The 17,062-nt window shown below is 42.6% G+C and overlaps 1 protein-coding gene across 1 annotated transcript in view; it reads right to left on the bottom strand.

The window, feature by feature from the left end:
* Positions 1 to 17,062, bottom strand: part of CLPTM1 (CLPTM1 regulator of GABA type A receptor forward trafficking) — a gene marked incomplete at its 5' end in the record, with an annotated part of 41,627 nt that overhangs the window by 19,457 nt on the left and 5,108 nt on the right. The window contains 6 exons of the mRNA XM_033083866.1: positions 1,806 to 1,899; positions 3,693 to 3,937; positions 8,434 to 8,554; positions 9,822 to 9,907; positions 12,959 to 13,076; positions 14,854 to 15,012. Coding sequence (XP_032939757.1) covers positions 1,806 to 1,899; positions 3,693 to 3,937; positions 8,434 to 8,554; positions 9,822 to 9,907; positions 12,959 to 13,076; positions 14,854 to 15,012 — 823 coding nt within the window. The remainder of the gene's footprint in view (positions 1 to 1,805; positions 1,900 to 3,692; positions 3,938 to 8,433; positions 8,555 to 9,821; positions 9,908 to 12,958; positions 13,077 to 14,853; positions 15,013 to 17,062) is intronic.

The following is a 17,062-nucleotide window of genomic DNA, read 5'->3' on the forward strand; positions in this document are numbered from 1 at the left end:
TTTGAGAATTCCAAGAAACAGTAATTTGGGAATTCTGGAATTCCAAAAGATGGGAATTTTGGAGTTCTGGAATCCCAGAGAGCCCCTGCAGGGAGTGATGGCTGTTCCAGAACTGGATGTCTGGGGGAAAAAATGGGAATTTTGGGAGTTATTTGGGAATTCTGGAATTCCAAAAAACGGGAATTGGGGAGTTCTGGAATTCTGGAATTCCCCTGCAGGGAGTGATGGCTGCTCCAGAACTGGATGTCTGGGGGAAAAATGGGAATTTTGGAATTATTTGGGAATTTGAGAATTCCAAGAAACAGTAATTCAGGAATTCTAGAATTCAAAAAAATGGGAATTTTGGGGTTCTGGAATCCCAGAGAGCCCCTGCAGGGAGTGATGGCTGTTCCAGAACTGGATGTCTGGGAAAAAACGGAATTTTGGAATTATTAGGGAATTCCAAGAAACAGTAACTTGGGAATTCTGGAATTCCAAAAAATGGGAATGGGGGAATTCTGGAATTATTTGGGAATTCTGGAATTCAAAAAAACAGGAATTCTGGAATTATTTGGGAATTCTGGAATTATTTGGGAATTCTGGCTTTATTTGGAAATTCTGGAATTCCCTGCAGGGACTGCCGGCTGTTCCAGAACTGGATGTCTGGGGGGAAAAATGGGAATATTGGGAGTTATTTGGGAATTCTGGGATTCCAAAAAATGAGAATTTTGGGGTTCTGGAATTCTGGAATTCCCCTGCAGGGAGTGATGGTTGCTCCAGAACTGGATGTCTGGAAAAAATGGGAATTTTGGGAATTATTTGGGAATTCTGGAATTATTTGGGAATTCTGGAATTCCCCTGCAGGGACTGATGGCTGTTGCAGAATTGGAAATATCTGGGAATAATGGAATTCCATGAGGAATTCTCATTGGGAATGGAATTCCAGGGGGAACTTCCCGTTGGGATTGGGGCTGGTTGTGCTGGGAATGGAATTCCAGGGGAGAATTCTAGTTGGGAATGGAATTCCAGTGGAAAATTCCACTTGGTAATGGAATTCCAAGAGAAATTCCAGTTGGGAAAGGAATTCCAACACAGAATTCCAGTTGAGAATGGAATTCCAGGAGAAATTCCTGTTGGGAATGGAATTCCAGGGGGAAATTCCAGGAGAAATTCCAGTTGGGAATGGAATTCCAGGAGAAATTCCTGTTGGGAATGGAATTCCAGGGGGAAATTCCAGGAGAAATTCCAGTTGGGAATGGAATTCCAGCAAAGAGTTCCAGTTGGGAATGGAATTCCAGGAAAGAATTCCCATTGGGAATGGGGCTGGGGATGGAATTCCAGAGGGAAATTCCAGTTGGGAATGGAATTTCAGCAAAGAATTCCCATTGGAAATGGAATTCCAGGGGGAAATTCCCATTGGGAATGGAATTCCAACACAGAATTCCCATTGGAAATGGAATTCCAGGGGGAAATTCCCGTTGGGAATGGAATTCCAACAAATAATTCTCATTGGGAATGGGGCTGGGGATGGAATTCCAGAGGGAAATTCCAGTTGGGAGTGGAATTCCAGTGGAAAATTCCAGTTGGGAATGGAATTCCAGTGGGAAATTCCCATTGGAAATGGAATTCCAGGGGGAAATTCCAATTGAGAATGCAATTCCAGGGGTGGGAACGGGAATTCCAAACCCTCAAATCCAAGAATTCCAGGGGAAAAAAAAGGGGGCTGGGAACAGAGCTGGATCTGTGGGAAAAGGGGAGGGAATTCCTGGGAAAATTGGGAAATTTGGGAATTCCTAGAGAAAAGCTGGGAGTTTGGGGACTGTCACCGTTTTTGAAGGCCAGGAACTCGAAGACGCTGTGGACGATGGAGACGACGATGGTGAGCGCCAGCAGGTAGGGGTTGGTCTCCAGGAGAGCCACCTGCAACGGGAAAAACGGGAAAAAACGGGCTGGAAACGGCGGAAAAACGGGAAAAACGGGCTGGAAATGGTGGAAAAATGGGAAAAACGGGCTGGAAACGGCGGAAAAACGGGAAAAACGGGGTGGAAACGGCAGAAAAACGGGAAAAAACGGGCTGGAAATGGCGGAAAAACGGGAAAAACAGGGTGGAAACGGCGGAAAAACGGGAAAAACAGGGTGGAAACGGCGGAAAAACGGGGAAAATGGGCTGGAAACGGCGGAAAAACGGGCAAAACGGGCTGGAAACGGCGGAAAAACGGGAAAAACAGGGTGGAAACGGCGGAAAAACAGGAAAAAACAGGCTGGAAACGGCGGAAAAACGGGAAAAAACGGGCTGGAAATGGTGGAAAAACGGGAAAAAACGGGCTGGAAACGGCGGAAAAACGGGAAAAAACGGGCTGGAAATGGCGGAAAAACGGGAAAAAACGGGCTGGAAATGGCGGAAAAACGGGAAAAACGGGATGGAAATGGTGGAAAAAGGGGAAAAATGGGGGGAAAATGGGGGAAAAATGGGAAAAACAGGCTGGAAATGGGGGAAAAAACGGGAAAAATGGGGGGGAAACGGGAAAAAATGGGGAAAAAATGGGGAAAAAATGGAGAAAAAATGGAGAAAAAATGGAGAAAAAATGGAGGAAAAGTGGAGAAAAAATGGAGAAAAAATGGAGGAAAAGTGGAGAAAAAAATGGAGAAAAAATGGAGGAAAAGTGGAGAAAAAATGGAGAAAAAATGGGGAAAAATGGGGAAAAATGGAGAAAAAATGGAGAAAAAATGGAGAAAAAATGGAGGAAAAATGGAGAAAAATGGAGAAAAAATGGAGAAAAAATGGAGAAAAAATGGAGAAAAAGTGGAGAAAAATGGGGAAAAATGGGGAAAAATGGGGAAAAATGGAGAAAAAAATGGAGAGAAATGGGGAAAAAATGGGGAAAAAATGGGGAAAAAATGGAGAAAAAAGGAGAAAAAATGGAGAAAAATGGAGAAAAATGGGGAAAAATGGGGAAAAATGGGGAAAAATGGAGAGAAAAATGGAGAAAAAATGGAGAAAAAAATGGAGAAAAAATGGGGAAAAAAAATGGGGAAAAAAATGGGGGAGAAAAACGGGAAAAATTAGGAAAACGAAGTAAAATCAGGAAAAATTGGGGAAAACCAGGAAAAATTGAGAAAAATTAGGGAAAAATCAGAAAAATCTTGAAAAATTGGGAAAACCAGGAAAAACCAGAAAAAAAGGGAAAAATTGCAAAAAAAAATTAAAAAGAAGAAGAAAAAATCCAGAAAAACTGGGAAGAAATCTGTACCAAACCGTAAAAAAAAATCCAGAAAAATCAGGGGAAAATCAGAGAAAATTGGGAAAAATCCACAAAAAACCAGGAAAAAATCCAAAAAAATCAGGGAAAAATCCCAAAAAATTAGGGAAAAATCTCAAAAAATCAGGGAAAAATCCAAAAAAATCAGGGAAAAATTAAAAAAAATCAGGGAAAAATCCCCAAAAAATCAGGGAAAAAAATCACCAAAAAATCAGGGAAAAAAATCACCAAAAAATCAGGGAAAAAAATCACCAAAAAATCAGGGAAAAATCAGGGAAAACTTGGGGAAAAACCACAGAAAATCAGGGAAAAATCAAAAAAAATCCGGGAAAAATCAGAGAAAATTAGGAAAAATCCACAAAAAAATCAGGGAAAAATCAAAAAAAATCAGGAAAAAATCACCAAAAAATCACAGAAAAATCAGGAAAAATTGGGAAAAATGTGAATTCTCACCTTGACAGAGTCCTGCTCCTCGTCAGACTGCTCGTACAGATCCTCCCCCAGGAAGTTCCAGGGGGACCTGGAGCTCTGGGCTGCGTAGAGCTGCCAGCGCCACAGGGACAGGGGACAGAAGGACAGACGGAAGGGCAGGCGCCGCACGCTCTCGTTGATGGGGAAATAATCCCGCTGCAGGTTCCAGTAATCGTTGAAGTACAGGATGGGGAAATAGTCCCCGCTCAGGGCGTCGAATTTCACATCTGGGAGAGGGAGAAATGGGGGAAATTTATTAATAATAGGGATAAATTCATCAATAATGGAGAAAAACCATCAATAATGGGATCAACCCATTGGGAATGGGGATCAATTCATCAGTAATGGAGATAAACCCATCAATAATGGAATAAATCCATCAATTATGGGATAAATCCATCAATAATGGGGATAGACAGATCAATAATGGGATAAACCCATCAATAATGGGGATAGATTGATCAATAATGGGGCCTGAGTGCATTATTGGGAAATAATCCCCGCTCAGGGCGTCGAACTTCACGTCTGGGGAGGGAGAAAATGGGGAAAATTTATTAATAATAGGGATGAATTCATCAATAATGGCGAGAAAACCATTAATAATGGGGATAGATTGATCAATAATGGAGATAAACCCATCAATAATGGGATAAATCCATCAATAATGGGATAAACCTATCAATAATGAGATAAACCCATTGGGAATGGGGATGAATTCATCAATAATGGAGATAAACCCATCAATAATGGGATAAATCCATCAATAATGGGATAAATCCATCAATAATAGGATAAACCCATTGGGAATGGGGATCAACCCATCAATAATGGAGATAAAGAGGTCAATTCATCAATAATGGAGAAAAACCCATCAATAATGGGATAAACCCATCAATAACGGGATCAATCCATCAATAATGGGATCAATCCATCAATAACGGGATCAATCCATCAATAATGGGGATAGATTGATCAATGATGGGATCAACCCATCAATAATGGGGATAGATTGATCAATAAAGGGTCCTGAGTGCATTATTGGGAAATAGTCCCTGCTCAGGGCGTCCAACTTCACGTCTGGGGAGGGAGAAAAAAGGGGTTAAATTCATCAATAATGGAATGAATTCATCAATAATGAGATAAACCTATCAATTATGGGATCAACCCATTGGGAATGGGGATGAATTCATCAATAATGGAGATAAATCCATCAATAATGGGATCAAGCCATCAATAATGGGGATAGATTGATCAATAATGGGATAAACTCATTGGGAATGGGGATGAATTAATCAATAATGGAGATAAACCCATCAATAATGGGATAAATCCATCAATAATGGGATCAATCCATCAATAATGGGACAAACCCATTGGGAATGGGGATCAACCCATCAATAATGGAGATAAAGAGGTCAATTCATCAATAATGGAGAAAAACCCATCAATAATGGGATCAACCCATCAATAATGGGATCAATCCATCAATAATGGGATCAATCCATCAATAATGGGGATAGATTGATCAATGATGGGATCAACCCATCAATAATGGGGATAGATTGATCAATAATGGGGCCTGAGTGCATTATTGGGAAATAGTCCCCGCTCAGGGCGTCCAACTTCACGTCAGGGGAGGGAGAAAAAGGGGTTAAATTCATCAATAATGGCATAAATTCATCAATAATGGAGAAGAACCCATGAATAATGGGATAAACCCATTGGGAATGGGGATCAATTCATCAATAATGGAGATAAACCCATCAATAATGGGATAAATCCATCAATAATGGGATCAGCCCATCAATAATGGGATAAATCCATCAATAATGGGATCAACCCATCAATAATGGGATAAATCCATTGGGAACAAGGATCAATTAAACAATAATGGAAATAAAGGGATGAATTCATCAATAATGGCATAAATTCATCAATAATGGAAGAGAAGCCATGAATAATGGGATAAACCCATTGGGAATGGGGATCAATTCATCAATAATGGAGATAAACCCATCAATAATGGGATCAATCCATCAATAATGGGATCAATCCATCAATAATGGGATCAATCCATCAATAATGGGATCAACCCATCAATAATGGGATAAATCCATTGGGAACAAGGATCAATTCATCAATAATGGAAATAAAGGGATGAATTCATCAATAATGGAGAAAAACCCATCAATAATGGGACAAACCCATCAATAATGGGATAAGTTCATCAATGATGAGGATAGATTGATCAATAAAGGGTCCTGAGTGCATTATTGGGAAATAGTCCCCGCTCAGGGCATCGAACTTCATGTCTGGGAGAGGAAGAAATGGAGGAAAAAGGGGTTAAATTAATCAATAATGGGGGTAAGTTCATCAATAATGGGGATAGATCAATCAATAATGGGATCAATCCATTAATAATAGGGATAGATTGATCAATAATGGGATAAATCCATCAATAATGGGATCAACTCATCAATAATGGGGATAGATTAATCAATAATGGAGAAAAAACCATTAATAATGGGATAAACCCATCAATAATGGAGATAGATGGATCAATAATGGGATAAATTAATCAATAATGGGATAAACCCATCAATAATGGAGATAGATGGATCAATAATGGGATCAACCCATCAATAATGGGATAAACCCATCAATAATGGAGATAGATGGATCAATAATGGGATAAATTCATCAATAATGGGATCAACTCATCAATAATGGGGATAGATTGATCTATAATGGAGAAAAAACCATTAATAATGGCATAAACCCATCAATAATGGAGATAGATGGATCAATAAAGGGATTAATCCATTGGGAATGGGGATCAATTCATCAATAACGGGATCAACCCATCACTAATGGGATAAACTGATCAATAATGGGATAAATCCATTCCGGAATTTTCCAGAAATGAGGGAATTTTGGCTGCTCACACTGAGCCAGGGGTGGGGACACTGAACTGGGATGGACTGGGATGAACTGGGATGGACTGGGATGAACTGGGAGGAGCCAAACACCAAACCAGTCCCGTTTTTTATGGGATTTTTTTCATTTTTTCTGGGAATTTTTCATTTTTTTCTGGAATTTTCCAGGAAATCTGGGAATTTTGGCTGCTCACACTGATCCAGGGGTGGGGACACTGAACTGGGAGCAACTGGGATGAACTGGGAGGAACTGGGAGGAACCAAACCCCAAACCAGCTCCGTTTGTTATGGGATTTTTTTTGTTTTTTCTGGGAATTTTTCATTTTTTCTGGGAATTTTTCATTTCTTTCTGGAATTTTCCAGGAAATCTGGGAATTTTGGCTGCTCATACTGATCCAGGGGTGGGGACACTGAACTGGGAGCAACTGGGATGAACTGGGAGGAACCAAACCCCAAACCAGCCCCATTTTTTATGGGATTTTTTTTGTTTTTTCTGGGAATTTTTCTCTTTTTTTCCGGAATTTTCCAGGAAATCTGGGAATTCTGGCTGCTCACACTGATCCAGGGATGGGGACACTGAACTGGGAGCAACTGGGATGAACTGGGATGAACAGGACCCCAAACCAGCCCCGTTTTTTATGGAATTTTTTTTGTTTTTTCTGGGAATTTTTCATTTTTTTTCAGAATTTTCCAGGAAATCAGGGAATTCTGGCTGCTCACACTGATCCAGGGGTGGGGACACTGAACTGGGAGGAACTGGGATGAACTGGGAGGAACTGGGAGGAGCCAAACCCCAAACCAGCCCTGTTTTTAACGGGATTTTTTTCATTTTTTCCAGGAATTTTTCATTTCTTTCTGGAATTTTCCAGGAAATGATGGAATTCTGGCTGCTCACACTGATCCAGGGGCGGGGACATTGAACTGGGATGAACTGGGATGAACTGGGATGAACTGGGATGAGCCAAACCCCAAACCAGCCCCGTTTTTTATGGGATTTTTTTCGTTTTTTCTGGGAATTTTTCATTTTTTCCAGGAATTTTCCAGGAAATGATGGAATTCTGGCTGCTCACACTGATCCAGGGGTGGTGACACTGAACTGGGAGCAACTGGGATGAACTGGGAGCAACTGGGATGAACTGGGAGGAACTGGACCCCAAACCAGCCCCGTTTTTAATGGGATTTTTTTCGTTTTTTCTGGGAATTTTTCATTTTTTTCCGGAATTTTCCAGAAATCAGGGAATTTTGGCTGCTCACACTGATCCAGGGGTGGGGACACTGAACTGGGATGAACTGGGATGAACTGGGATGAACTGGGAGCTACCAAAACCATCCAAACCCCAAACCAGCCCTGTTTGCTATGGGATTTTTTTCATTTTTTCCGGGAATTTTTCACTTTTTTCCGGAATTTTCCAGAAATGAGGGAATTTTGGCTGCTCACACTGATCCAGGGGTGGGGACACTGAACTGGGATGAACTGGAATGAACTGGGAGGAACCAAACCCCAAACCAGCCCCGTTTTTAATGGGATTTTTTTTGGTTTTTTCTGGGAATTTTTCATTTTTTTCCGGAATTTTCCAGAAATCAGGAAATTTTGGCTGCTCACACTGATCCAGGGGTGGGGACACTGAACTGGGATGAACTGGGATGAACTGGGATGAACTGGGAGCTACCAAAACCATCCAAACCCCAAACCAGCTCCATTTTTTATGGGATTTTTTTCATTTTTTCTGGGAATTTTTCATTTTTTTCCGGAATTTTCCAGAAATGAGGGAATTTTGGCTGCTCACACTGATCCAGGGGCGGGGGGACGCTGCCCCTGACCCAGGGGGTGTGGTCATCCACCATGTTGATGGTCAGGTTGGGGTGCCAGTGCGAAATGACCTCGACCGGCCCAAAGTCCTCGGCCCTCTGGAAAGGAAAAAAAAATCCTGGGATTGGCTCCAAATCCTGGGAACTGGCACCAAATCCCAAAAAAAACGAGGTGGGAAAAGGGGGAATCCAACCCCAAATCTCAAAAATCCAATAATGGGTTTTGGGAAAAAAGAGGAAAATCCAAAATAGGAGGAAAAAAATTGAATTTTCTGTCATTTATGGGGAAAAATCCATGGATTTGTGACCAAATCTTGGAAAAAATGGGGTGAGAAAATGGAGAACCCAACCCCAAATCCCAAAAATACAATCCTGGGTTTTGGGAAAGAAAGGTAAAACCCAAAATAGGAGGAAAAAATTGAATTTTCTGTCATTTTTGGGAAAAAATCCTTAGATTTGTGACCAAATCCTGGAAAAATGGGGTGGAAAAAGGGAAAAACCAACCCCAAATCCCAAAAATCCAATTCTGGTTTTTGGGAAAAGAGGGAAAAACCCCAAAATAGGAGGGATAAAGCCTGGAAGTGGAAGAATTCGGGACTAAAATCCCAAAGAATTAAAAGAAATCCACAAAAAAATCCCCACCAAAAATCTCAAAATAATCCTCAAAAATTCCCCAAAAAATCCTCCAAATATCCCAAAAATGTCCCCCCAAAATCCCCCCCAAAAATCCCCAAAAATAAAAAAAAAATCACAAAAAATCTCCAAAAATTCTCCCCCAAAATTCCAGAAATATCCCCAAAAAAATCCCACCAAAAAAAATTCTCTAAAAATTTTCAAAAAAATCCTCAAAATTAAAAAAAAAATCCCGAAAAATCTCCCCAAAAAGGCCCCAATAATCCCCAAAAAAATCCCCCCAAAAATAAAAAAAATCCCCCCCAAAAATCCAAAATAGATCTCCCTGAAATTTTCTAAAAAATCCTAAGAAAAATCCCCCAAAATTAAAAAAAAACAAAAATCAAAAGAAGATTCCCTCAAAATTTCTAAAAAATCCCAAAAATAAAACAAAATCCCCCAAAAATCCCCCCCGAAAACCGAAAAAACGCGCCCAAAATCCCCCCCAAAATCCCAAAAAAATTTCTAAAAAATTCCCCAAAATCCCCAAAAAATCCCCCCAGAAAAATCCTGAAAATTCCCCAATAAATCCCAAAAAAATCCCCAAAAAATCCCGAAAATTCCCAAATAAATCCCAAAAAGGCCCCCAAAAATCCCGAAAATTCCCCAATAAATCCCCCCCAAAAAATCCTAAAAATCCCCCCAAAATCCCATTTAAAATCCCATTAAAATTCCCAAATCCAGGATTTCCCACCTTGATCATTTCAGGATCTGCCTCTGTCTCCCCTGTCAGGAGATTTTTGGTTTTCTGGAATCGCCTCCGTTTGTATTTGTTGATCACTGGGGAAAAAAAAAAAAGGAAAATTGGGATTTTCCAGCTGTTTTCCCATTGGGAAAACGCTGGAATTCCCAAAAAATCCCAAATTTCCCTCTGGAGTTTGGGAATAAAAACAAGAGGGAAAGGTTTGGCGGGGATAAACGGGAATGGAGCACCCAGGAACTGGGGAAAATTTGGGAATTGTATCCTGCAAAATCCCTGGAATTAAAAAAATAAAAATTAAAAAAAAGGGTTGGAATTCTCATTGGAAAAGGCAGGATCCCCCAATCCCAAAAAAATCCCCAAAAAATCCTCCCCAAATCCCAAAAAAAAAAAAAAATTTAATAAAAGCCCCCCAAAATTCCCCCGAATTTCAAAGGGATTTTTCTCCTCAATCCCACAAATCCCAAGGATGGAAAACTAGGATGGAACCTGGAATATTCCCAGTAAAATTCCCCCATTTGGGATTTTTGGGAATCTCAGGGTTCATCCAACTTTAGGATCAGGGAATTCTCAGGAAATTGGGAATTCCAGGTGGGAAATGGGATCCTGAGGGATTTGGGGTTGGGAAATTGGGAATTCCAGGTGGGAATGGGGATCCCAGCGCTGATCCCAAGAGATTTGGGGTCTTTCCTGAGGGGATTTGAGGCCTGGAATGGGGAATTTTGACCCCAAAGGTCAGGAATTCCCAGGAAATCTCAGGAATTTGGGGAATTCTGTACTCCTGGAGCTGTACACAGTGGTAGAGGTTCCTGGGGCCGATCCTAAACCCGTTCCTGAGGGGATTTGGGGCCGTTCCTGAGGGGATTTGAGGCCTTTCCTGAGGGGATTTGGGGCCTGGAGTGGGGAATTTGGATTCCAAATTTTGGGAATTGTCAGGAATTTTGGGAATTCCGTACTCCTGGAGGTGTGCACAGTGGTAGAGGTTCCTCAGGCTGATCCCAACACCATTCCTGAGGGGATTTGGGGCCTGAATTGGGGAATGTGGGGCCTTTCCTGAGGGGATTTGAGGCCTGGATTGGGGAATTTGGGGCCCGAATCAGGGAAATTGTGGCCATTCCTGAGGGGATTTGAGGCCTGGAATGGGGAATTTGGACCCCAAAGGTCAGGAATTCCCAGGAAATCTCAGGAATTTTGGGAATTCCGTACTCCTGGAGCTGTGCACGGTGGTAGAGGCTCCTGGGGCCGATCCCAACCCCGTTCCTGAGGGATTTGGGGCCTGAATTGGGGAATTTGGGGCCTGGATTGGGGAATTTGGATCCCAAAATTTAGGAATTTTAGGGATTCTGTACTCCTGGAGGCGTGCACAGCGGTTGAGTCTCCTGGGGACAATCCCAACCCCGTTCCTGAGGGATTTGGGGCCATTCCTGAGGGGATTTAGGGCCATTTCTGAGGGGATTTGGATCCCAAAATTTGGGAATTCTCAGGAATTTTGGGAATTCCGTACTCCTGAAGGTGTGCACGGTGGTAGAGGCTCCTGGGGCTGATCCCAACCCCATTCGTGAGGGATTTGGGGCCTGAATTGGGGAATTTGGGGCCGTTCCTGAGGGGATTTGGGGCCATTTCTGAAGGGATTTGGATCCCAAAATTTGGGAATTCTCAGGAATTTTGGGAATCCCATACTCCTGGACCTGTGCTCCGTGGCCAAGCGCCGGTAGAGGCTCCTGAGGCCGAACCCAACCCCATTCCTGAGGGATTTGGGGTCATTCCTGAGGGGATTTGGGGCCTGGATTGGGGAATTTGGATCCAAAAATTTAGGAATTTTAGGGATTCTGTACTCCTGGAGGTGTGCACAACGGTTGAGTCTCCTGGGGACAATCCCAACCCCATTCCTGAGGGATTTGGGGCCTGGAGTAGGGAATTTGGACCCAAAAGATCAGGAATTCACAGGAAATCTCAGGAATTTAGGGAATTCCATACTCCTGGAGCTGAGCATGGTGGTAGAGGCTCCTGGGGCCGATCCCAACCCCGTTCCTGAGGGATTTGGAGCCTGGAATGGGGAATTTGGGGCCTAGATTGGGGAAATTGGACCCCAAAGGTCAGGAATTCCCAGGAATTCTCAGGAATTTGGGAATTCCATACTCCTGGAGGTGTGCATGGAGGCCAGGTGCCGGTAGAGGCTCCTGGGGCTGATCCCAACCCCATTCCTGAGGGATTTGGGGCAATTCCTGAGGGATTTGGGGCCTTTCCTGAGGGGATTTGGGGCCTGGATTGGGGAATTTGGACCCAAAATTTAGGAATTTTAGGGATTCTGTACTCCTGGATGTGTGCACAGCGGTTGAGGCTCCTGGACAATCCCAACCCCATTCCTGAGGGATTTGGGGCCTGGATTGGGGAATTTGGGGCCATTCCTGAGGGGATTTGGGGCCATTCCTGAGGGGATTTGGGGCCCAAAGGTCAGGAATTCCCAGGAATTCCCAGGAAATCTCAGGAATTTTGGGAATTCCATATTCCTGGAGCTGTGCACGGTGGCCAGGTGCCGGTAGAGGCTCCTGGGGCCAATCCCAACTCCGTTCCTGAGGGATTTGGGGCCTGGATTGGGGAATTTGGGGCCTGGATTGGGGAAATTGGGGCCTTTCCTGAGGGGATTTGGGGCCTGGAGTGGGGAATTTGGATCCCAAAGGTCAGGAATTCCCAGGAATTTTGGGAATTCCGTACTCCTGGAGATGGGCACGGTGGTAGAGGCTCCTGGGGCTGATCCCAACCCCATTCCTGAGGAATTTGGGGCCTTTCGTGAGGGGATTCGGGGCCTTTCCTGAGGGGATTTGAGGCCTGGAATGGGGAATTTGGGGCCATTCCTGAGGGGATTTGGGGCCTGAATTGGGGAATTTGGGGCCTGGAGTGGGGAATTTGGACCCCAAAATTTGGGAATTCTCAGGAATTTTGGGAATTCTGTACTCCTGGAGGTGTGCACAGCGGTAGAGGCACCTGGGACTGATCCCAACCCTGTTCCTGAGGGGATTTGGGGCCGTTCCTGAGGGGATTTGGGGCCTGAATTGGGGAATTTGGGGCCTGAATTGGGGAATTTGGATCCCAAATTTTGGGAATTGTCAGGAATTTTGGGAATCCCGTACTCCTGGAGGTGTGCACGGTGGCCAGGCGCCGGTAGAGGCTTTTCTGCCGCGGGTCGGGGTGGAAGCCGCTCTTGGTGAAGTAAACGTGGACGTAGATAGAGCCGTTCCTCTGGACACTCTGGGGGAAAAAAACAGGGAAAAGGTTGGGAAAATCATGGGGAAAATGGGAAAAATCTCAGGAAAATAGTGGGGAAAAAAATGGCGAAAAGCCTCGGGAAAAGGTTGGTAAAATCGTGGAAAAAAATGGCAAAAACATTGGGGAAATCATGGGAAATACATGGGAAAAAATGGGAAAAACCTTGGGAAAATCTTTGGGAAAAAAAATGAGAAAAACCTCGGGGAAATCAGGGGGAAATCAGGGGGAAATCATGGAGAAAAATGAGACAAATCACGGGAAAAAATCATGGGAAAAATCATGGGGGAAAAAAATGGGGGAAAAAATGGGGGGGAAAAAAGCGGGAAATCCCCTTTTCTAACCCCAAACCCCCATTCCCAGACCCCAAACCCCCATTTTGAGACCCCAAACCCCCCTTTTTTACCCCAAATTCTCATTTCCAGACCCCAAATCTCCATTTTCCAACCCCAAATCCCCATTTTCCAAACCCAAACCCCCATTTTTTACCCCCAAATCCCCATTTTGAGACCCTAGACCCCCATTTTTAGACCCCAAATCCCCATTTTGAGACCCCAATCCCCTTTTCTCAGACCCCAAACCCCCATTTTGAGACCCCAAACCCCCATTTTTTTACTCCAAATCCCTATTTTCTAACCCCAAAGCCCCATTTTTTACCCCAAACTCCCAATTTTGAGCCCCCAAACCCCCATTTTTTACCCCAAACTCCCATTTTGAGACCCCAAATCCCCCTTCCCAGACCCCAAACTCCCATTCCCAGACCCCCATTTTGACACCCCAGATCTCCATTTTGAGACCCCAAACCCCCATTTTTAGACCCCAAACCCCCATTTTTAGACCCCAAACCCCCATTTTGAGACCCCAGACCCCCATTTTTTACCGCAAATCCCCATTTTGAGACTCCAAATCCCTATTTTTTTACCCCAAAGCCCCTTTTTTTACCCCAAACTCCCAATTTTGAGCCCCCAAACCCCCACTTTTTACCCCAAACTCCCATTTTGAGACCCCAAACCCCCATTTTTTACCCCAAACTCCCATTTCCAGACCCCAAATCTCCATTTTCCAACCCCAAATCCCCATTTTCCAACCCCAACCCCCCATTTTTTACCCCAAATCCCCATTTTTTTACCCCAAATCCCCATTTTGAGACCCCAAACCCCCATTTTTTACCCCAAATCCCCATTTTTTTACCCCAAATCCCCATTTTGAGACCCCAAACCCCCATTTTTTACCCCAAATCCCCATTTTTTACCCCAAACTCCCAATTTTGAGCCCCCAAACCCCCATTTTTTACCCCAAACTCCCAATTTTGAGCCCCCAAACCCCCATTTTTTACCCCAAATCCCCATTTTGAGACCCCAAACTCCCAATTTTGAGACCCCAAACCCTCATTTTTTACCCCAAACCCCCATTTTTTACCCCAAATCCCCATTTTGAGACCCTAGACCCCCATTTTTTACCCCAAATCCCCATTTTGAGACCCCAAATCCCCTTTTCTCAGACCCCAAACCCCCATTTTTTACCCCAAACCCCCATTTTGAGACCCCAAACCTCCATTCCCAGACCCCAAACCCCCATTTTGAGACCCCAGACCCCATTTTTTACCCCCAAACCCCCATTTTGAAACCCCAGACCCCAATTTTGAGATCCCAAACCCCCATTTTGAGACCCCAAACCTCCATTCCCAGACCCCAAACCCCCATTTTTTTACCCCAAATCCCTATTTTTAGACCCCAAACCCCATTTTTTACCCCAACCCCACCTGGGAGATGTCCACCTCCCCCGAGTGCTCGTAGCAGCCGTCGGCGTTCTCGCCGCTGGTCCAGTCCCCGTACACCAGGTCCCGTTTCTGCCAGAACAGCGCCGAGCTCACGTTGAAATCCGTGAAGTGCTCGTGCTCAGAGATGTACACATAGAGGTCCTGCAAAAAATAACACAAAACAGCCATAAAATATCCCTAAAATATTCTAAAAAATGTCCCCAAAGTGCTCCGAGATGTACACGTACAGGTCCTGCAAAAAAATCACAAATTATCCCTAAAATATCCTAAAATATCACAAAAAATAATTCCAAAGTGCTCTGAGATGTACACGTACAGGTCCTGAAAAAAAAATATCCCAAATATCTCTAAAACATTCAAAAAAATCCTAAATTATTCTAAAATACCCAAAAAATCCCACAAAAAATCCCAAAAATAACCCTCCCAAAATCCCCAAAAATTCCAAAGTGCTCTGAGATGTAAAGGTGCAGGTCCTGCAAAAAAACATCCCAAGATATCCCCGAAACATCCCAAAAAAATCCCGAAAATATCCCAAAATATCCCTAAAGTATCTCAAAAAAATCCCCAAAAATATCCCCAAAGTGCTCCGAGATGTGCACGTACAGGTCCTGAAAAAAAAATCCCAAATATCTGTAAAACATTCCAAAAAAATCCTAGAAGTATCCTAAAATACCCAAAAAAATCCCACCAAAAATCTCCCAAAAAAGTCCCAAAAATATCCTAAAATATTCCTAAAACATCGCAAAAAAATATCCCCAAAGTGCTCCAAGATGTACACGTACAGGTCCTGAAAAAAAATATCCCAAATATCTCTAAACCATTCCAAAAAAATCCTAAAAGTATCCTATAATACCCCAAAAAAATCCCACCAAAAATCTCCCACAAAAGTCCCAAAAATATCCTAAAATATTCCTAAAACATTCCAAAAAACATCCCCAAAGTGCTCTGAGATGTACACATACAGGTCCTGAAAAAAAATCCAAAATATCCCTAAAATATCCCCAAAAAATCCTAAAAGTATCCTAAAACATCCCAAAAAATATCTCAAAAAATATCCCCAAAGTGCTCCAAGGTGTACACGTACAGGTCCTGAAAAAAAAATCCCAAATATCTGTAAAACATTCCAAAAAAATCCTAAAAGTATCCTAAAATACCCAAAAATATCCCACCAAAAATCTCCCACAAAAGTCCCAAAAATATCCTAAAATATTCCTAAAACATCGCAAAAAAATATCCCCAAAGTGCTCCAAGATGTACACATACAGGTCCTGAAAAAAAATCCAAAATATCCCTAAAATATCCCCAAAAATTCCTAAAAGTATCCTAAAATATCCCAAAAAATATCTCAAAAAATATCCCCAAAGTGCTCCAAGGTGTACACGTACAGGTTCTGAAAGAAAATCCCCAAAATATCCCTAAAATATCCTAAAATATCCTAAAAAATAATCCCAAAGCGCTCCGAGACGTGCACGTACAGGTCCTGAAAAAAAAATCCCAAATATCTGTAAAACATTCCAAAAAAATCCTAGAAGTATCCTAAAATACCCCAAAAAATCCCACCAAAAATCCCAAAAATTATCCCAAAAATAATCCCCCCAAAAATGCCAAAGTGCTCCGTGATGTACACATAGAGGTCCTGAAAAAAACCCACAAAATACTCGTAAAATATCCCAAATAATCCCTAAAATACCCCAAAAATATCCCCAAAGTGCTCTGAGATGTGCATGTACAGGTCCTGAAAAAAAAAACCAAAATATCCATAAAATACCCTAAAATATCCTGAAAGTATCCAAAAATACCCAAAAAAATCCCACCAAAAATCTCCAAAATAATCCCAAAAATAATCCCCCCAAAATCCCAAATAATCCCAAAGTGCTCCGATATGTACACGTACAGGTCCTGAAAAAAAATCCCAAATATCTCTAAAGTATCCTAAAATATCCTAAAAAATAATCCCAAAGTGCTCCGAGATGTGCACGTACAGGTCCTGAAAAAAAAAATCCCAAATATCTGTAAAACATTCCAAAAAAATCCTAAAAGTATCCTAAAATACCCCAAAAAATCCCCCAAAAATCTCCCAAAAAATATCTCAAAAAATTCCCAAAAAAATATCCCCAAAAATCCCCAAAGTGCTCCAAGATGTACACGTACAGGTCCTGAAAAAAAATCCCAAATATCTCTAAAGTATCCT

Source organism: Catharus ustulatus, chromosome 34 (genome assembly GCF_009819885.2).
Source record: "Catharus ustulatus isolate bCatUst1 chromosome 34, bCatUst1.pri.v2, whole genome shotgun sequence".
NCBI lineage: Eukaryota > Metazoa > Chordata > Aves > Passeriformes > Turdidae > Catharus > Catharus ustulatus.